At 40.2% G+C, this 21,363-nt stretch overlaps 2 protein-coding genes across 2 annotated transcripts in view; one reads left to right on the top strand and one right to left on the bottom strand.

The window, feature by feature from the left end:
- LOC110983148 (uncharacterized) overlaps positions 1–9,763 on the bottom strand; it is a 29,118-nt gene extending 19,355 nt beyond the window's left edge. The window contains exons 1-4 of the mRNA XM_022242147.2: positions 9,667–9,763; positions 9,217–9,375; positions 3,247–3,327; positions 2,644–3,003 (exon numbers count right to left, since the gene is read on the bottom strand). Of these exons, the coding sequence (XP_022097839.2) occupies positions 2,644–3,003; positions 3,247–3,316 (430 nt within the window). The 5' untranslated portion in view covers positions 3,317–3,327; positions 9,217–9,375; positions 9,667–9,763. The remainder of the gene's footprint in view (positions 1–2,643; positions 3,004–3,246; positions 3,328–9,216; positions 9,376–9,666) is intronic.
- A 5,328-nt stretch (positions 9,764–15,091) lies between these two features.
- On the top strand, positions 15,092–20,868 carry LOC110983153 (uncharacterized). Its single transcript, XM_022242154.2, has 5 exons — positions 15,092–15,250; positions 15,907–16,024; positions 16,858–16,959; positions 18,927–19,019; positions 19,845–20,868. Exons 1-5 carry the CDS (start codon positions 15,188–15,190, stop codon positions 20,021–20,023), a joined length of 555 nt encoding a protein of 184 aa, XP_022097846.2. The 5' UTR covers positions 15,092–15,187; the 3' UTR covers positions 20,024–20,868.
- The last annotated feature ends 495 nt before the right edge of the window (positions 20,869–21,363 follow it).

The raw sequence follows: 21,363 nt of genomic DNA, 5'->3' as shown, positions 1-21,363 counted from the left end.
CAGCCGACTAGAATACTAAGGAAAACAAACTTTCCGATACAATAGTATGTTGTTTTACTTTTTAGATTGGTTCCCTGGCCCTTTTAAACCGCTGGCATCAGTCAATACAATGTGATGTTATGCTTTCAGAATCGGCACGTTTACGGAAATATTAGACAAAAAGTCATTGAACAAATCAGATATTTTTCCGTTAATATTAACAATATATAAAAATAAATCATTGGTTTGCAAAATTCGAGATAATTTGTGATTTTTGGTCGAGTGATATTAGTGGCTACTTGACCTAAAGATACTATTGAAACAGTCAAAATGGTTTGGTATTTGTCTCAGACTACCCGATTTCATCAATCACCAGGGCAGAGCTTTTGAAACAAAATACCAACTTTCGAAATGACAATGCTGTATCCAACATTAATAATCGTATTGTGCGATATCGGTACAACCCATAAACTAGGCTATAATCATTAAGTAACAGCTAAAGCATTATTTTAAGTTTGTGTGCTCAAAATAAGGGGGGAAAGGCGACATGGCTTGACGTTGAGTAGAAGAAAGGGCATGGCGTTGAGTTGGGTAAGAAAGGGTATGGTATTGAGGACGTCTACGGTAATAATTCTGAGTGGTACTCTTTCTCAGTTTTTAAACTATTCATTGCATTATTTCATGTTTGTATCGTAACACTGGTGTCGTCCTTTAGCAGCATTGGGTTGTCGCATATGGTGGGCAAACAATCTTAATGGATTCCTTCAAACTACCCTGTGCAATGGCATTATTTTGAGAGGGAAATATTTACAGAACGATTAGAACATAATCCATGACAAAACAAACAAACGTAACCAAACACATATGTGTTCCCGTATCGGACATTAGCCTTGCCCAAACAATTTAACCCTAACAGTCCTCAGTCCATCGATGGCAAAAGATTGAAAAAGGACGGCGCCACCCGACAATTTGTTCTCCTAATTTGTGTTGCTGAAGTTTCTGGTTAAAGAGGTGTTTCACACATGTCGGTGAGACAGGAAATGAAATAACTCGGTAGTCCCACTCCCGGTTTGATGAACGTGGTACACAAGACGCTCCTCGTCAATACAAGTGTGCACTTTCAACGTAATGTGTTATATGTGTCAACGTAATGTGTTATATATGGCTTTCTTGTTACGGTTATTTGAAGTGCAACGCTACATTTGTGCAAGGAGGAAGGACACAGCAGGTGTTTGAAACTGCTGGGGCTATATTATCTGGCCAATTACCGCTTTCCGGCATGTCTTTATAGCCACAGCGCAGCGAAGGCTTGCTACGCACCACCTCTTTCACGTCCATAAGCCCCCTTTGTACCCCATGATCATCGCCGCAGTTTTTCGCTGGTAATCGGCATCCTTACAAACGTTGTGTACTGCAGTATAGGAAGACGAATACTAAATGCTTTGTTAACTAAAATAATTAATTCAAATTTAATGTTTGCGCAGTTGCTTTTATTACGCTATGTACCCGAAGAGTTCAAGTGCAGTTGTTGCCCATATCGAACGCTTTCTTCTGGACGTATTTTGGGTGATAAATAGCCCAGTTGTTTATGAGATTTTGTGTTCTATTTTAATCATTTTCATTACCGTATTTACATGAAAAGGTATTTAATAAGATTTCATGTTCACTCCCTGTGATGCACAAGTGCATTTTGTTTTTCGTGAACTTAACTGTACTGTGGTGGTCAACATTTTGTTGGCCAGTCTTAGCCACATTCGTACAAAGACTTTGAAAATTGATGTTTTCGAGTGACAAGATGAAATTACAAACATTGCACGGATAATGGAAAGGTGCATCAAAACCTTTTAAAAAATATTCACGACGGTAAAAGTAAATCTAAAGTTAGATATTTATTCTTCCTTTTTCCGGGTCACTGCGATAAGTTTTAGTTAATTGCCCCCCCCCCCAAATACAAATATTCCTACAATATAACTGGCCCCACTTGTCTGGCCAAGCTGCCGGCAGTAATCAGGAGTTTTTGGAATGTTTACTATTGTTCGTCTGACCGGGAGGCGATGTTCATCGAGCACTTTGATGAGCCCTGTCTCCATGATCTGTGCCGGCCCGCATGCATTCAGAACGGGGAGTTAGGTGGGTGTGGTTGGCTCTTTCTGCGAACCGGGTTCGAAACCCACCTCGGTCATCATGTGGATTAGTTTTTCATTCCCTGCCTGATTCCTTGGATATTCCCTGGAATATTTTTCCACTTCCAAAACTTGACTTTTTTCTTCTTAACTGTCACTTCATCCTGTAATTATGCTCTAAATGCGATGTAGGAGGAGCAGATGTAGAATAAATTGAAAAGTCTATATTGTTGGCCACTTTGCGTCGGAGAAATGGGCGCTAAGCAAGAACAGTATTTTGATTTTTACAAAATTGGTGTCAGAAGTGCGTGAAAAAATGCACTATGGCGCTATTGAAAAAAAAGTACCAAAACGTCATAGTGCATATTCTGCCCCGACACATTTTTAAGGTTAAAGGCTGGATACGGAATGAAACTGCACGAACTTTAAGTAAATCCTGTGTTGTTTGTATAAAGAGGGAGGGAGTGTAATAATGAACCGGCCCAATATATTACGCAGGTTCACTCTTTTAGATGAAGACTAGCATAAAAGTGTCACTTACCGGAATTGTCTTGATCAGGTTGAACCTTGCATGAAACCGACTGGAGAGTGTTTGCCAGGAAGAAGTATAATGAAAGCTGCTGTGTCAGGGTAAAAATTTCTTCTGGAAAGTATTCACTGAAGAAGTAATACACTGGGCCTTGTTGGGCGCCATCAGACACCATAAACAAAATGGACCGGGGCCAGGTCCTATGGAATTGACACGTCGCCTTTAACCTCATCCTTTCTACACCTGTTACATTCCAACAGTAGACAAGGAACTGGCCGAAGGACTGGTCCAGCGGATTTCTGGGGGTTGATGATATCGTCTTGGTATGGTTTGCATCCCTCAGAGGCACGTCAGTACAAGCACGAGATAACTCTGCAAAAAAAGTAGCCTACATTATTGACAATGAGGGTCTTAAGTGTCAACTTACAAACAAACCAAACAAACAAACAAACAAACAAAAACAAAAAAGATCGAATCAAATCTTTGAACGAATGCTTGTGAAAGTGCGTCGGGGAGAATCTATGTACCACTGGTGGAGAAGACCTTTAAGAGATCCTACTAAAGCTGCATACATTGGCACTGCCCATAATAATTCCACCTGTAACTTCAACTCACCTGCATTTGAAAAGGCACAAACAGTCACCAAGGTGAGCAAAATCAGCAGGGACACACCACAGCGACCCATTATGAAGTCACCTATGAGGGTAGACAATGGTAGAATACGTTCAAGGAGAACGGAAACTGCAAAATATTCCTAAATTCTGTCTTTGAGTATCATTGTTGTTCGCTGTTACTGGCAGTATCTACCATTCCTTCAACTTTCAAGGGTCTCCTTTATCCGTAGTCTATTCCGCGTTTTCTTGAATTGCAAGAATTGTAATGAAAAGCCACAGAATAATGGGGACTTTAATCTGTTTCATTATTATTGACTTTGGCTTTTACGGAGAATCTTAAATATATACAAACAAGTATCCAGTGATAAACTTGCCACAATTAGAGCAACTTAACAAAAATGTGTAACATCCTCAATTTCATATGTCACCCTGAAAAAGCTGAGGAGAGTGTGTTTTTTTCTGAAGATTATACATTCCCCAAGAACTCAAAACTTTTGCATACATTCCAACGCAATCATCATAAACGTCTCTGTAAAGTTACATTTCAATGCAACATATTGTAACGAAAACTACTGTCGTCTCTTCCAAATTCCTTTAATTGTTATGCCAACTCGTAGCTCACTTCACTGTGTACACCAGGAATTTAACTCACCAGCACTTGCTAATTTTATTGTTGGCCAGGCTCATGGCCATGAGCCCTGAAATGTATACCCAGCAAGAAATGAGACCGAGGGGTACCCCCCAACATGTCCAATCCCATCCACCGCGGTGATTATGTTTATCTCTTCTATGTCCAATCCCTATACACATTCCAGACTATTGTTACTTAACACCCCCCCCCGATGTCTGAAAGGAATTCCCCAGATTCCTGCGAGACAATGACCAACACAAAGCAGGGGGGGTTCTCTCCGTCTCATACCTTGCTGCATATGCTGAAATGGACGGCAGTGGGTTAGGGTGGAGTGACTCCTGCCTAGTGGGATTATTCACATTATAATTACTTACCTTGCATTGTTATAAAGGGAGGGATGCTCCCTCACATTCTTGCCAGTGGCAAGGTACGTACCAGGCACTTGGTATAAAACTGGCCCCCACCCTTACATGTTGAGGATGCTGATTAATAAAGTGTGTGAATAAACGTACAGTTATTGGCGCAAATATCCTGAGTTGCTGAAAGCGCCATTAAGACAAAACAACAACTTGTACTTGCTCGTACAGGCAACTTGCCCTATTGGTTATTTCTGTTCTGCCATATCACAATGAAACGTGACTTCTGTTGCCAAAGTACATGTACACATACTGGTGGGTGTCGGAAATTTATCTATTTACATGCATTTGTGTAGCCCGTATCCCTGTGAGCTGTGCCTGAGCATTTTCGTTACTTTTATAATTGTTTAATGTAGTAGGTTATGCTGTATAAATGTTGGGTGCAGAACTGGGTCTTATGAGGACTGGTTAAAAGGTCGTTGAGGATGGCATGTCCTTGATTCACTTGACTAAAACATTGATATGAGTGTGCGATACAGCCAAGGAATTACATGTATTGAATTAAATTAGTTGCAATTACTTACTGTTGTTAAATTGACGTTCTGTTGAATCCATAATGACAATTTGTAAATAGCTAAATGACTCAGTTCATTCTTTGAATAAATGCCAGAGACCAGTTGGCGAATGGCGATCATAAATAATTTCTTTCCTTTTTGTAAGTTGACGCGTGTGTTCTCACGTTCTCGTGTGTTCGTTTGAAGTTTGAAGCAACACATACGCGCCACCCTCTGGGAATTGTGAATTTACAATGAGATGACAGAATTGCATGTATCACTGACAGAAGGTAACCGTAGAAATTGTTGTCCAAGTAATGTATTTATATCAGGAAATATGCCCTGAGGCGACTGCGTAATGTAAATACTAATATCATGGGTATTACAGTGCAATTTTTCAGGAATAACGGAAATAAGCAGTCATGTGTTGTCTTGCCGGAGACATAATGAATTGGCTGCTTACACAACGGGGGAATATCTACTCCCAGGAACAAATAATTTAATCACTCTAGAGAAAAACTCTAGCAGACAACAGCATGGATTTGATCAAAGCAGAATTTAAAAGATTAAGAGCATAGAGGGAAAAAAGAAACAAAATCAAACAAACAAAGACGATGACAGGTAAGATTAACAAGTTGGAAAAATGACAGTTAGAACTAAAACAATAGGAAAAACCAAAAAAGTTAGGGATAATTGAAAACAGAATACATGAAATAAAGTTATGGAAAACGAAACAGGAAATTTAATACAAAAAAACAGTAAATATTCCCAGGGTTTGAAGAAGAGAATCCAAAAACCTAGCCAACACTATCACGCTACGGCTCCCGATTAACCGTGGATGTTATGATCATGATATGTTGCGAAACAGGGCCCCGAAGGCACCTCCCTGCGGTTACGGACGGTTATTCGTCGGTGAAACTATGGATACCAAAGACATGTTGCACGACTTATGGAGCAGGTCAATTATGGTTGCACAAAGATGTGCTGCGATCTAGTACAATATAGTATGCCTCTGCTCCACCAGATTCAAAATACTCCATAGTAATAGATGATTATTCAGTTTTTACTCTTGACTGTATTAAGAATCGATTCATTATATTCGTGTATATAGGCCTACAGGCATGTGTTACAACGAAGTACAGACATCTATTCGTACTACGTAGTCACAAAACAGAACAGGTAACGTTTTCAACCGAAGGTCACAAATGTTTATACAAGGCGTATCAAATGAGGGATGTCACATTCAACTATAATTTATAGAAAAACTATGAATTTCTTGATTAATTTGCATTGTAAAATGTTAGCACACACTGTATAGAAGATGATGCTAACGTGGAAATTATTGTGACACATGTGTATGTGCTTAGGCCAACTAAGATGGAAAGCTTGCAGTAAACACCTTGCAGTATTTCTTTTTTTGAGTCTGTGTGGTTCTGATAAGAACCGGAGAGGCTCAACGTTTCGGACAGTGTGCTCTGTCCGTCGTCAGGCCAAGCTTTCCATCTTAGTTGTCTGTCACCATGAATAGCTTGAAATCCCATCTGCTTAGGCCAACACAAACAAGTGCTTTTGAATGTGTGTGTATGGTAATTTCAAAGTGCAGATTTACTGCTTGTTAAAAATGCATTGTTACTCGTTCAACCGTGACAGAGAGCACACGATCAAGGTGTCATTGGAAAGATGACATCCAGACCTTTCTAGTGACAAACATGTATAATGCTTAATGAAATCTGCACTTTTCCTTTAAATTACAGTTGAATTTGGGTTTCCTTTCTTTTGATACGCCCTGTACGAAGATCCTAAGAATAAACCATACGAAATAAAGGTTAACTAAGAGAGTCACACGTTTCAAAAAACTACGGCTACACTGCGATGGTTTGGGAAATGTTCAAACTTGCCGTGGCCCTTATCGACCGACAAAGACCATCCGCGGTTCTTTCAGATTCACGCAGATACTGCCATGCATTGTGTCCGCGTTCAGCCACGCTGTACAAAGAAATCGAGGCCAAAATAGGAACGAGACGACCACGCGGCCTCAAGAACGACGAGAACGTGAAGGACAACAAGAGCAAGGAAACCAACAACAAACAAAAGTTTTAGGATAATAAAAAATCTTTGAAAAATTCCCCCCAAACTCATGAATTTAACCGAAGTAACATCTAGTCCCTCGGGCTTCCAAGAACAAGACCAACAGCGTCAATAATAATGGCATGAACAATAAGACAACGAGAGAACTACGGTGAGCAACAGAGCAAGAAGTGCGAGAACAAGTTCAACATAAACAAACAAGCAACAGTATTATTACAAGAACAAAACAAGGAAGTCAACGAAAACAGAACAAACATTTGTGATTGAGAAACAAAAACGGCTCAAAATTTCATACGGCATGCAACAATTTCTGATAGACAAAGACTGAAATTTCATTGGTCTGTCCTCGCACAGATTGTCTTGAATGGTTGATGGTTAACTTTAAATTAAACTTTCAATGACTTTACAAGAGAGAAACACGACGACAGGAGCGACACGAGCAAGATTAACAAGATCAAAAACATCAAGAAACTAAAGCTAAAAACAGTAGGAATAACAAAATATAAAGGGAAAATTTCAAAGAAAATACCTGAACAAAATTATCCAAAACAAAAAAGCAGACCAACTACAATCTTTTTCCTACAGGATTTCAAGCAGGTAATCATAAAGTCTATAACTACGCTTCTACCTACCATGTACATGTACCCCGATTAACCGCAGACGTACTGATCATGATGTGTCGCGAACACAGGACCCGAATACACCTCCCTACTGACTGTTACTCTTCGGTGAAACTCGAGCAGGGACGTTACATGCAATTTATACAGTGACCAAATCGAATTAAGATTAACTAGGACCTTCACACGTTGTGAAGAATCGCGGCTATGCCACGACGGTTTTGAACATGCTGAAAACTGTCGTGGCCCTTTATCTACTAGTATTAAAGGACTGCCCAAGGTTCTTTCAAATTCACGCAAATGCTGTCACGTATTGTTCCCGCACTTTGCCACGTTTCACCAACAACTGAATATGGGACCATCGAGGCCAAAATAGGAACGATGTGAACCATGAGCATAAGACCATCAGCAGACAGAAGGAAGAAATCGCAAAAAACGACGACCATGCAGCGGCACAAACGACAAGAACAAAAAGAAGCAGAAGAAGAAAAGCTACAAAACACAAGGAAATTACGATGATAAAATAATCCGCGAAAAATAATGGGAAAAAATTAAAAGAAATTTAAAAAAATAATAACCAAAGTAAAATATATTTCCTCTGACTTTTAGAGCAAGACCAACAGTAACAATAATAACGGCATGAAGAATTAGAGAACGGAAGAACGACAGCCAAAGCGAGCAAGAAGAACAAGAACAAGTCCAACATAAACGACAGCAAAAAGAACAAAATTTTGTGATTATACAAAAAAGCTCAACATTTTTAGAGCATACCAAAATTTCGGAATAATAAAAACTAATGTTTCATCGGTCCGCCCTTTCACTCTTGCCTTGAAGCATTGATGGTAAAATTTTCTGTGTTTGAATTACTTTACTTTTAAAATCATCAGTTGTTGTTTGCTAAGAAGGACAACCTTCTGACGTGGCTACATGAGTTACACGGTTCCTTTCGGGTGACAAACACTCTTTCAATTAACATTAAGCGCATATGTTCACCAATATGAAATGTGTTATATACATCGTTCAGGTTCTTGCTCATTGCACCCACAAAAATTCCCAAAAAACATCTCGATTCCCTTGGAAGTGTACGGCTCCATGTTGTCATTTCAGGCGTAATTATCTAAAACAAAACAACTATTTCCAGCACATCTCCCTCCGTAAGTACACATGCTTGGGAGAACAATTAGTAACGAAGCGCCTTTCCCATTCACACATTGTTAGCCTACAAGTTGCACTGAAGAATTTCAAATTTTCTTTTCAAAAAACATACAAACAAACAAACACACCAACAAACAAACAAACAAACAAACAAAAACAGATCTTGATATCGATGCGCAACCTTTAACCCAACTGTCCTTGTATGTCTCGATCTTCAAACTTTCCTCGTTCTTAACGACGGCTACGTACATGTATACGCTTCATGTACGTGCGGAATATGACTTTCTCACATAACTCTCTGGGCGTGACCTTTTTACAACGGCCCAGAAGACTAAAAATAAATAAGAGAGTTTCCAACTATTGAAGAATTCTTGCACGTTAAATTAATATTACCACCTAACGGATGGGAATTCCGTGGTAGAAATGGTGTGCGCCTCTCATGGCTTGCCATGGAGGCTCATAATGTTAAGGAGAAATGCAGTCTTGTCAATCAAAGCTTTGGTGCATTACTTCAAGCAATAAATTATTCGATTCCGAAGGAACAATACCTCAGTATAATTCACGACTCACCCCTTTCCAACGTGAAAACGACGTGGTTTGCCCAGCAGTGCGTATTCTTGTGGGTTGTTTTACTCGTCTTGACTGTATCACAGCGGAGCTCACGCGACCTTCATCTATGCCAAATAACACGCCGAGGAGTTGCGCGGATTGCCATCATGCAAGGAACATCTGGTTGAGAATAAATGGCTGTTAGTGATTGGCTGGGCCAAAAGTATTGACCATCATCCTCAACTCTGCTGTAATGCCCCGATCAGCTGTAGAATGTACCGGTTCTCAGAAATAACTAAGGCCTGCCCTGTTGCTCATAATATAAACAATAATGACACGTGTAGAACATAACAATCATGGCACTAACAGAGAAATGACTTTTTCAGTGATACCCACATTGCGTTAATGACTACGGTTTAATCTAGTCATCAATGTAAAGCTTAATGAATGTTGACATACTTATTGAGGTACCTGAGGGAAGGCGACTGGATGACTCCATAATGTGAATTGGACCGATCCCTTTTATTTATTTATTTCTCTATCGCCCGATTCTGGTGATATTTGGTGGACGTGCACCTATAGGCTGACGTGGATGGGCAACGAAGCTTGAAAGATGATCAATCAACATCTGGAGGCAGTAAAAACAGTCAGTACTTTGTTCGAGTCATCCATTGCTGGGTGACGGCTTTTTTTAAACCATGAATAAATGAATATGACATATACAAGATGTACGAAATTAATGCGCACCGCCAAGATCAACACAAAGGCCAGCATGCATGCAAATAGGTCAACCATCACGCAGCTTACCTCGGGCAACTCTGATGAATAGTTTAATATTAATCTGAAGTAGACCCGTTTCCCTGGTGAAATATACACGCACGCTAATCGCCCTGGCTGCAATGCTTCACGATAAATGTTGCTGGACCGCTTTTCTGATGGCTGGATTTGTCACAGCGAGTGTTTTATGAGATGTGATAAAACAAATGCACCATGGTTTAGTTCGGGTGGGAAATCGCCGTTTTCTCCCTTCGCTGTTGGATGTCCACAAAATACTTCTTGACAGATAGTTTGTCAACCTTTGATAATTTGGAAAGGTATCATTGACTAATTTTGTTTTTGTTTTGTTTTTGTTAGCGTTGCTTTAGCCAACGTTAAGCTCAAGTGCCATACATTTTTGTGATCAATGCCAATGTAGTTTAAAGGTACGCTTCATCATTTGCAGCCATCAGAAAAAAAATGATGAAAAATATTGCTGAGAAGCATACATGGCATAAGATAGTTACAGGACTAAACTCCCTGTGAGGTCATAACCAGCAGTATTTTTAAAGACAACTACAAAAGAAGGCCATTTCCAACGATGCACCTAAAGACGCATTTTTGGAAAGTTGCCTCAAATTCATTTTGAATTGAGCCCAGAGCAATACGGGTTCGGGGAGCGGAATTCGGGCGCTGTTTCAAACGTGCCTCGCCAACCTTCGGGTTGACATCAAGATTCAAAAATGCAAATCTTGATTCAGAAAATACACTACTCACGGTGGCAGTGGCGTAACTTTGTGCCAGAAAATTCCTGTGGGAAACAGGGGGGGGGGCGTTACTTGCCTGACCATGAAAATTTGTAAAGCAATGGGTGGCACCATATGACTATATATAAAGGTTGATGTCCCTGATATTGATGTAATCTTTAATATGTATTCAGAATGACATAGTTCTAGCTTTTAAAGAATGTTTTCCTTTGGATGATAATGAATACGTTTTAACCTTGAAAGTCTGGAAGGTTTTTCACAATCCACTTTAATGATTTTTGCTCAACACAAAATTGGTTGGGGGGTGATTCAATAGCCTAACCCCTACCTCAAAAAGTGGAGGGGATATATACCCCTGTTTACGCCATTCACGGAGCCAAAACGTGTGTACGTTTAGCTATTAGGTATCACTCTTTCCATTTGGAGCACTTATGTCGCCTTAGAGGGGAGCTGCAATCAATGTTTTTCGAGTACAAACCTCCGAAATTAACCTTTGTATCTCAGTTACCCTTATTCTCAACTCCTGTTTCACTATTTAATTTAAAAGATATTTAACCAACTTTTGGGTTCTTATGCCAATGGGTATTTCATTTCCAACCCATTTATTTCGATATCTAAGAAGAAGCCTGAATGCAGCATTGGCTTGTACACAAAGAAGTCCTGCATATTCACAGACTCTCTCTCTCTCTCTCTCTCTCTCTCTCTCTCTCTCTCTCTCTCTCTCTCTCTCTCTCTCTCTCTCTCTCTCTCTCTCTCTCTCTCTCTCTCTCTCTCTCTCTCTCTCTCTCTCTCTCTGCTGTTGTTTACAGCAATTAGCAAGAATCAATCTCTTTCTCAGAAATGTTTTCAGTATGTAAATTCTGGGTTTACATTTTGAGCAGAAACACCTATGCGCTGAGCCATGTCTTCCCTAGATGACTTTTGCTGTATGCGAGAGCATGGATAATTTATTTTATTCGTCGAAAAGCTTGCGCTTTTCAATACATTTAAACCAAACAGGGAATTAAGAGAGTTTTATACATTGAAGAAGTATGCAAAGCTGAGGAAAAATTGCGCCCAAGAAAACTTCATTGCAGCTACAACCTAAAAGAACATATTTCACAATCAACAAAAACAGACGGAACATTCATACAAAATGTCATCTGCCCATCTGCTCATACTCAAATAACATTTATACGTTTAAATTGTTTTAATTTACGTTTTTCATCATTAAACTTGATACGTGTTCCCTCTGACTAACTGCCCTGCCAGAGTGGCCGATCGTCAGTTTTCCTGGTTTTTAATATAAACGCCGTTTTTCTTAACTTTCTATCTTTTAACCCCCTTCGCGAGCGTCCATCTTATCAGAGACAAGTCCGCCATGGTTACACCTGCTGTTCAGTTCATAAAATCTCTGCTTTGGTAAGCAGACCGTTTGTTTTAGAGACTATAAAAGCAAGTGTTTTCGCCCCGTCTTTTTGCACGGCACGGCATCTACAAGACATTACCTTAGCCTCGAGTAGAACGTGAGGAAAAATAAAGGTTAACTGGAGAAGAAGATTCAGTACAACATTTCTGCGTGAAAATGCAGCTAGGATTGCTTCATAAAAAACTTACGTCTCGGTGCGATATGTATCTCGTCACTTTTGCTCGGCGAAGTAGGCTGACAACTTGTCGCCTGTGATTGGGTTATAGTGGCATATGAAGCAAAAGGAAGAGGGCCGGAACAACTATCGAAAAAAGTGCATCAATAAGAATCCAACCTTGAATTGTGATTCCAGTTCGAAAAAAAAATCAGAGATTTCTTAACTCCACAAAAATGAAGGAATGCTGGCGCCGGTTATGTAGCGTGAATATTTAAGGCTTGGTCCCTACTTGGCAACACGACACTCATGCCAGTAGGCCATTGATGTCGCAACCGGAGTATTGCGCAAGTTCTGGTGTCCCGACAGACGAGGTGTGGAGAGCCTTACCCATCCCTGGACAATGCTCGAAATGGAGATGCACCGAATGCGCAATCCGAGGCACGAGGCACGTAATCAAAGCAGCAATAACACCGCCCATCATTAATGACGATTAATTTCATCTTCCATACCTGCGGCTCTGAGCGAATGCGGCATGTTTTAAAAACCCAGTTTAAAAGTCGGCTATCTCTCTCTTTCTCCTTTTTGACCCAAATGAAGAGCGTGTCGTGACCAACAACACAAAGGAGCCGTATTATCATTGACAACGGGCCTTGCAACTCTGCTAGATTGGTTTCCGGATGAAATGAAATATTCTATTTCATCCATCAGTCATTAATAATTTGTTCCGTTCACGAGTGAAAGGCATGGGTGAGTATTTTATTTAACAGAAATCCAACGGACGTGCAACTTCACACGTAAGGATGATATTTTGCTGCATTTTCACAATAAACTGCATTGAACTTATTAAAAAATAACCTAGTTAACGAGTGTATGGAATAATTGTAATGCGTACAGTGTGTTGCTCAGTACACTCACCGGTTCTTATCAGAACCATACCTCGTCCGAAAGAAATCTATCCAAATGGTGCGAGTCCTCTCTTTAGTTTATCCCCACCCTGCAAAACTTCAAGTCTTACCCAACCATTGTTCACAAAAAACACCAACTAAAATTATAGGACAAAAAATATGAACTGAAAAGAAATAAATGCTATGGTTTTTGCTTCTCATGTGGCATTCTGATCTGCAGTGGTATTGCATCTCACTTGGAAGAAACACACACGCAAGTTTAATTAACATTGTTAAATCTCCAAAGTAAAGCATGACACTGAATACATCCTTTTTATTCTCCGGTCTTTTGACTGAAGCAACTGTTGCTTTTTGCAGGCAGACAGCAAACAGTATCTCTAGACTTCAAAGGATTGATTGCTTGATTAACGAAAGCAGAATGCAGACTTGAGTTGCCTATGTGCGCAGCGACAAGAAAAACCAGCAATGGAAGTAGTGATGGGCCTTTTCAACTGAAAGTGACTGTGTTGGAAAGGACAACATTAACGGCAGTCCTTTAATCAATGAATGATGCACTCACAGCGGTGTTGTGCCCATCTTGTCCAGTTCATTCCTGTCAACACTAAAAGGGTCCATCAATAAACGGTTTGAGCAAGGCAAGATAATCGGGTGACTGCGGTGCACAACGCTTGGGACGTGAGCGCCCATCTGCATCCACGTTCATTGCAATTTTTGCCTTGACTTTCAATAAATGTCACTCAGCAGTTGATATTAATGCGCGTAGAATCCGCACTGACATGTCACGTATGTTCTTGCCCCTCATTTAGTTGGGGCGCATGCGTACTGAATCCCACTACAGCCAGAAGCCAGTAAAATAGTTCCTGACTCGAGCAGGTGGATCCCAAACGTAATTGATGAGCATCAAGCTCAGAAAAAGTTGTTTGCCCCTCATTTCCATACCGATTAAAATTTAAACACTCAAAGTCCCTTGTGCTACCTTGTAACTTATAAAAATCCATTTTCTGCCCAATTTTTGCCTGTCTTAGTCACGTACCTCCAAAGAAACGGAGTCAGAAGTTGGAAGTGAAGTCAACATTTTAAAAGGGATATTTTTCCGTTTGGCAGGATTTTTCGTGACATGTTTCTACTTGTGAATAGTGTTTTCTCACAATGACACAATCTATATTCAGAATCCGCACCAGAACAGAAAAAAACCTTTTTGACTTGTTACAATTCAGCTCGTTCTATTTGAATGCTTTCATATTTATTTCAGCAGATGAAATCAGAGAAAACATGTTTTCCTCAGAGGTGCTCTTTAATAGGTGCTCCAACTTCAGTGAAAGATAGTTAAAAACGAATCAGCGATGACGCGTTTTGAGGACCGTCGAAGCAAAATGCGTCCGTTGTCGATGTTACCTTCATTTGGTTAAGCATTATGCCGTCAAGCAGACAAGTAAACAATCAAAGGTCAACAAACAAACGAACCGCCGGTATAAAACTACGTGGATTTCCTTCATTAATTTTTACTTCTACATCCAAGAGCCCTTCTGATTGACATGTTCATATTTATCTTTTCTCAACGACTGCGCTGAAAGTGTATTGTGTACTCACAACTCGTATGAACTCGTGTAACCACCAGAGCGAAAACTGGCAGCTTACGTAAGCTTTCATGAGTGGCCAACCTTTTGACGTTAAGAAATAAGAAACAATTTTACTGGTAAAATACCGACACGGGTAACTGATTGCGCACAGTCAACGAGGAAGTGTGAATAAAACGTGTGCCGTTGTTGACACAATCAAGATAAAAGTTGTTTTCTTTTTGGTTCATAAATAACCCCGAACAGTCGATTAATTTATATATCTTCCGAAACCAATGGCCCTTAAACATTTTGTAAAGACTGAAACCTTTATAAAGGCCCGGCTGAGACCTATCTTAGTAAAAGTCTGTCTCCCAACAACCGAGGAGGAAACATTGAAGTACGTTACACTAGCCTTCATCTGAGTCGTAGACAACTCCACCATGCGTGTACTATTGCTTGCCACCGTTTTCGGCTTCGTATTGGCCGGTGCGTTTTCTGCATTGGTAAGTGGACCGTTCGCTTTAGATACAAAGAGCTCTGGTAGTCACACTACAGCGATGGCAACCATAACACATTACCTGAAAAGTAAGAGTTTTACGGCAGGAAAAGGTTCAGTACAGTATTTTCCACAGAACCAGAATCACTTCAAAAGATACTTACGTTTTGGTGTTCACGATATGCCCCATAACAGTCAATCGGCGATGTACACTGGCAAAACAGCCGTTGGCAACTCGTTTGTCTGGCTGTGATCGGGTTAGGGCCCGGGTATCTAAGGCATTGGACAACTGGAAGAAATCCTGTTTGAAAATATGTACTATTTCCTTCGAGTTTTTTAACTCCATGCACAGTGGGCATAATATTTAGCGTAAATATCTGAACTGTAGGCTTAGCAACCATTAATGTAGCAACCATCCGTCTGCGCAAGTCCTGGTATCTCTAAAGACGGGATTTGAGTCACACTATCTAGCCCCCCCCCAAAAAAAAAAATTTCAAATGGTAGCCTATGCACAAATTGTGCATTCAGAGGCACGTATGATTGCCACAGCCAAAATATGGGCTCATAATTTTTGTAACAGTTTAACTCGAGCTGCCATACCTATGGCTCCGAGTGAATGCGGCCTATTCTAAAACATTCAAGTTCGGCTCTCTTTTATTTCAGGTGTCAAACGAAGAGCACACTTTGACCGTGGAAGAGGAGGAGATGTTGGTGAACCTGTTGGAGGCGGATCTCTCAACCAAGAGCACCAGGGAGGTGGCAACGATGATGCTTAGCAACCGTAAGTCTAGTCTGGTTCCCCCGGATCGAACAATGCCCCTCACGTGTATAAGCCTCAATTAACAAATATAGAACATGACATAACGCAAGACCGTGTCCGATACGAGGTTTCACGGCTATAAGGCTCCGTCTATTTTCAGTACGTCTCTGCATATTACCAATGAAGCAGAGAACTAGACCTAGCTCTAAACAACACTGCGAAAAAAATCGGGTGTTAAACTACATAGATATGTATATTGTTTTTATGTTAACAGATGACCGCACAAAATGTGTTACTTTATACACCTACAAGTGGTACAATGCACTTGAGGGTACTGAAAGTTATACAAACAGTTTGGAAATAACACCAAAAATGTTAACACTGGTGAAAAATGTTAGAATGTTCCTCTGATGACTTCGGTTTTTTTGTAGTGAACATATTCGGATCCAACCAAAGAGATTATGGTGTGATGTCTGAATTGCAAGGCGCGTATGCCCTTTAGTTGTTTAAAAGTAACCTAAGCAAAGGTGTTCAAAGTTTTGCCACTTTCGGTTTTTCCAAAATTCCGTTGGGTACATGCTACACCAATGGGCGCCCTTATTTGAGGGAAAGAAAGGCATTGGGCAGAAATGCGCCACCTGGTGACACTCAGGATTAATCTTATACGTTTCACTGCAAAATTATTTCAAGATTACTATCTACAACACGTTACATTTTGTACAGCGAGGCACTTAAAACCTTAAAGGCACCGAAATATCTTAAAAATAACCAAAGATTGAAAGTATGGCTAACTGAATTACACGGGCACGTTGTCGAGGAATCAAAATGAATTGCCTTTCAATTTTTGTCGGCAGAGGGCCTAGGCAGTCGTCAGGCGTCTGGCGATTGTACAACGGACTCGACGTCAGCCCGCTGTTGCGGTAGAGTGAAATTTGCTGGCAAGCTTGACGTGGATGGTAAGTAATATTGCGGCTGGTCGTCCCAGTGCCTTTGATTGAGCTCTGGGATGAACTAATGTCTGTTTAATACAGAATGTTGTAAAGGAAGTAATGTGAACGCAAAGCCTTATTGGTAATTAATCACTTGATCAACATATAAAGAGCTGGGCCCTTTCCAGATGGGGTTCTGTTCCCGTAAGATGTTGATTGTGCTTTGCTTAATCTTTTTGCACACAAAAGGTACAATTAATGTGACAATGAGCATTATCTGGGAAGTTTCAGCTTAAACCGACGCAGGACTTCGTTGTCAGGGTTAGTGACCTCACACGCCTGCACGCATGGAGCACGTCAGCAGGAAAAGTAAAAGAACAAATCTGGCTGACCTGAGTCGAAAATTGGGCGTTTTTCGAGGACATTTGTCCGATTTATCATAAAAATGTGTGTGAAAAAATAAGCTTTCGGGCCTCATGCGAAAAAGGAAATGCATGGTGACAAGTAGAAAATTACCGTGGGTGGGGGATTCCACCCTTCCCTGTCTTCTTAGGATTAACTTAACTAGGTCTAACTCTAGTTTAACCTCTGCGATTAGTCGTATCAATTTGGAAGCTGAATATTTAAGTTGTTGTCAAGCCAGTAGCAATGCTTGCCATAATTTGCATTCCAGGATTGAGGCGAATAATACACAAGTTCTTGTCCTTATTCGTCCTCTGTTGATCACACTGTGGTAATTTATTTTTTTCCAATGAATACCATCGATGAACTATTTTACGGTAATTCAATTCAAATCAGTGGTTAGGCCTATTTCGTTAAATTTTAGATAAATAGACAATTTTTGGGTTAAATTATTTTCGGTAACGAAGAAGAAAAGGCGAAATATTTTATCAGCTTCTGTACTTAAATTTGTGCGTCGAGCGGGATTCGTTTCCTCATTGTACAATTACCCGCTACCAGACCCTACGTTCGTAGGAAATCTGTAATACGTTTGGCGACTACATAAGGGACGGGAACAAGTTTCAGGGTACATGTATAAATGGGGATTTCCAAAATTATTGTGACGATTTCCAACCGTGGGGCCTATATATATAGACTTTTTGTCAAGCTGTACTGGAAACTTAGCATTAACCCTTACACTCCTCATCAATCCTTCACCCGTTGGAGGACTGAGGACTGTTAGGGTTAAGGAAGGTATAACCTACGTAATGGAGGTCTGTGATGTGCTCCAAAATATGTAAGGCCTTAATTAAGAACAGAGGTTACTTGAATCGTGCTCATGTACACGTACTCATGATATCGTGGCCACCACCCGTTGACGACTTGTATCCCCCCCCTGGATCTATCCTTTAGATTGGATGGGCAGATGTTGGCTTTGGAAGGGTGGACCAAGAGCCCATTGTTTTTTAAAAATTGGGGGGCAGAATTGTTCCTTCTGAAGCAAAAAGTAAGAGATTCCTCGTGACTGTCATGACCTATTTGGAGTGATGAAGCAATGTGCACTGTAAAAACGTTGAACAATCTTTGGCCCAACTTTGGGTAACAGGTGAATCATCTAAGTGATGGGCAAACATCACCAACTGCGTTGATTATCTCCTAAAATATGGAAAAAATGTCACATTTCACCCGACAGTTCTAGAAAGTGTTATTTGACTGTACTATACGACTTTTTACCCAGCCGTTTGATCTTTTTGCCTAGTAGTTAATTAGGCTACGCGATTCACCTGGTACCCAACTTTGGGCAAAAAATGCTAGCGTTTTACAGTGATAAGTGGAGTTAGGTCCCCCTCTCCCAATCGCTCTTTCTCATTTTCATAGGTACAGTGTATAACGAAATTGTCTCCTGTGGGTGGTCGTGTCCTCTGTTGGAGCAGGATTCATTATTCTTCACTTATCTCTCTTGCCTGCAGCTTGTGTAATCCTCTTTTTGCTCGTAGGAGGCGAAATAACAAGCAAGCAAAAACGATTTTACTTATTTTTCTCTCTTTTTCCAGCCTGTGTGCTTGTTGAGTTCAGTCTCGAAGACTTAAGCGTGCACTTGAAGCTGACCGTCCTCGGTCATGACGTCATCGACCAAACAGTCTCAGGTGCGCAGTTGAAATAATTGAGGAATTTTGTGATATTTCTATTCTTAGCAACGAGTGATAATGAAGATTTGGTGTCTTTATTATTGTACTATCCATTTGTGCTTTCTAAATTACATTTTGGCTTCGGGAGGCAATGTTTGCTTTATTGAATAAATCCATCCATCATCAAGTCTCAGTGAATCCGGATCATTACCGGGTTAAATCTGAAAGGAGGGGTACAACAAGGAAAACATCTTCTATTTTCTTTTCAAATCAATCAGCCCAAAAAGACTGCCATAAATTCTCCTTCATACGCAGGACCCCTGTGGAATTAAATTATTTACTGGCCGAAATAAGGGAAGCTTTAAATATTGCTACCTTCAAAACAAGACTGTCTAGTATTGACCTAAGGGGGACCCACCATATTAGAGTCAGCTAGCCATCACGCACCTGCATCTTAAAATATCCCATAGTGGAGGTTGTTGCAGTAATTAGAAGAAGAAGATTGTTGCCGGAAAAATGAAAAACCTTCTGCAATTTTAATCTTGGGAGAAGTGGCAAAACCATATTTATAATTCAAATATTTTCAGAAGTTACATAAAAATATCCTTGCAAATTAGAGGATGATTTCATAAGACGGTCCTGATCGAGTTTCATTAAACATTTGACCAATTTGCAAGACGTAATTAGTAATAACATTCAAATCTCGATAGGGGGCAACATGGCGATTTGGGTGCAAATTAAAAATTAATTTCACGAGATGGGGATTTCATATTACATGTTACTGTATTTGTATTTACGTTATGGGTAATGGCATAATTTGACGGGTTCTGTTTTCTTTTATAGTCCACGATCCACCGGCTATTTGTGCAAGTATCCCTGATGTTCCGTTCATGAAGATCTGCGTCAAGCTCTCGGACCTTGAGGTGAACGGCGACCAGTTCCATGGCTGCATCGCACTGTCGGCCAAGTTCTTTGGCAAAACCGTGGTCACCGTTCCCCTGGGCTGCGTCAATATTGGATAGAGAGCTGTATGTTATGTACCTTACGACAGAGTGCACGGACATTCAGCATTGATCCATCTAGAAAGACTTACCGAGCTATAGGCCCAACCAGTATATGGTAGGCCTAAACGTAACCATGAAGTTTCAAATGTAACTATAAATCTTAGCCACAGTACCTTTGAAACTTATGTCAAACGAGTAATTCTCTGATGTTTCGGTTATTCTATTTACTAAAGGCGTGTTTCTGAAAATTGAAAAACAATCTAAATTAATTACTGGAAAGAGTATAAAGAAAGAGCTAATGAAATCCACTGATGAGGAATATGGTCGTGGGCTCCGCAATTATTTAGCAATAATCTAATTTAACAAAAAAGCAGGATTTGGGTTTTGCCTTTAGTAATGCTCTTCAAGACGATCATTGGCTGTACTCTGCGTGTTAATTAATCGAGTTGCCTCAGTATAATCATTATGATTGAGGCGGTGTTTTCCGGTGGTCCTGGTAGAGTAATTAGAATTGATTTCACTGTGATTTTGACCTTGGAATTGGAGATAATTACCTGACTTAGATCTATCTCTATTACGGAGCTCATAGAAATTGACAGGGATCATCGTCCATTTTCTTAAATTATGACAGCTCAGTAGAAATTAAACCATGATGAAAATACAGTCGAAGTTAATAATTGACAGAATGATGTAGTAGTTTCTTTTAGTGTAATGATTACTGTTTATTAGCAGGTACTGGCCTGTTTTAAATTTGTTGCATTGTCCAACTTTCGATTAAAACGATAGAGTCATGAAAAACCGTATTGCCCCTGGGTCAGTTATATTAGACGTGAGAGCGTAAGAAATGAAAATGGCAAAATAATTTAAATTTCTTACGGCGTTTTTCCGAAACCTCGTAAAAAACAGCCAACTTTATCGATTTTCTGCTCACCAATAAAATCATACGATAAAAGCGTAGTGAACAATCTGGAATGTCGTCCATGACCGATCTCCCTGAAATAAGTCATAAATTATATAGAGAAAAGATGAATGGATTCTTAACCATACGGAGGCGTATTATTTTGGTCCCTCTCACAGCCGGGTGGGATGGGGGCGGATCCCGCTCCCGAAGCACTCTGTTGTGCCTCAAGCAACTTAGTTGAAACTTCGTAGTCATGTAAAGACACTCATTATCAAATGAGAAGTTTAAAGTCAATTAAAGGAGTTAAAGTGGTAAAATTAAAGTGGTTTTGTTGTTACGGTCAAGTTCAAGGCTTCACTCGTGCCAGCCTGCGTTTATTGAGCACCACAGTGGAAAGAGAGCAGGCCTACATTTTGGGCTGACCTGTCTCTAAAAAAAATGGCACTGTGCCAGAACA

This window comes from Acanthaster planci, linkage group LG21, assembly GCF_054643075.1.
Source record: "Acanthaster planci isolate LZ-2023a linkage group LG21, COTS_SCS, whole genome shotgun sequence".
In the NCBI taxonomy this organism is placed as follows: Eukaryota; Metazoa; Echinodermata; class Asteroidea; order Valvatida; family Acanthasteridae; genus Acanthaster; species Acanthaster planci.
Note: the sequence above shows the minus strand (reverse complement) of the source record. Positions and strands in the feature narration are given on the sequence as shown.

Excerpts from the sequence above, each read along its gene's own strand:
- LOC110983153 (XM_022242154.2), top strand. The coding sequence starts at position 15,188 with ATGCGTGTACTATTGCTTGCCACCGTTTTCGGCTTCGTATTGGCCGGT. Across the intron at positions 15,251-15,906 it reads CCGGTGCGTTTTCTGCATTG|GTGTCAAACGAAGAGCACAC; the intron begins GTAAGTGGACCG and ends CTTTTATTTCAG. Across the intron at positions 19,020-19,844 it reads CATCGACCAAACAGTCTCAG|TCCACGATCCACCGGCTATT; the intron begins GTGCGCAGTTGA and ends TTTCTTTTATAG.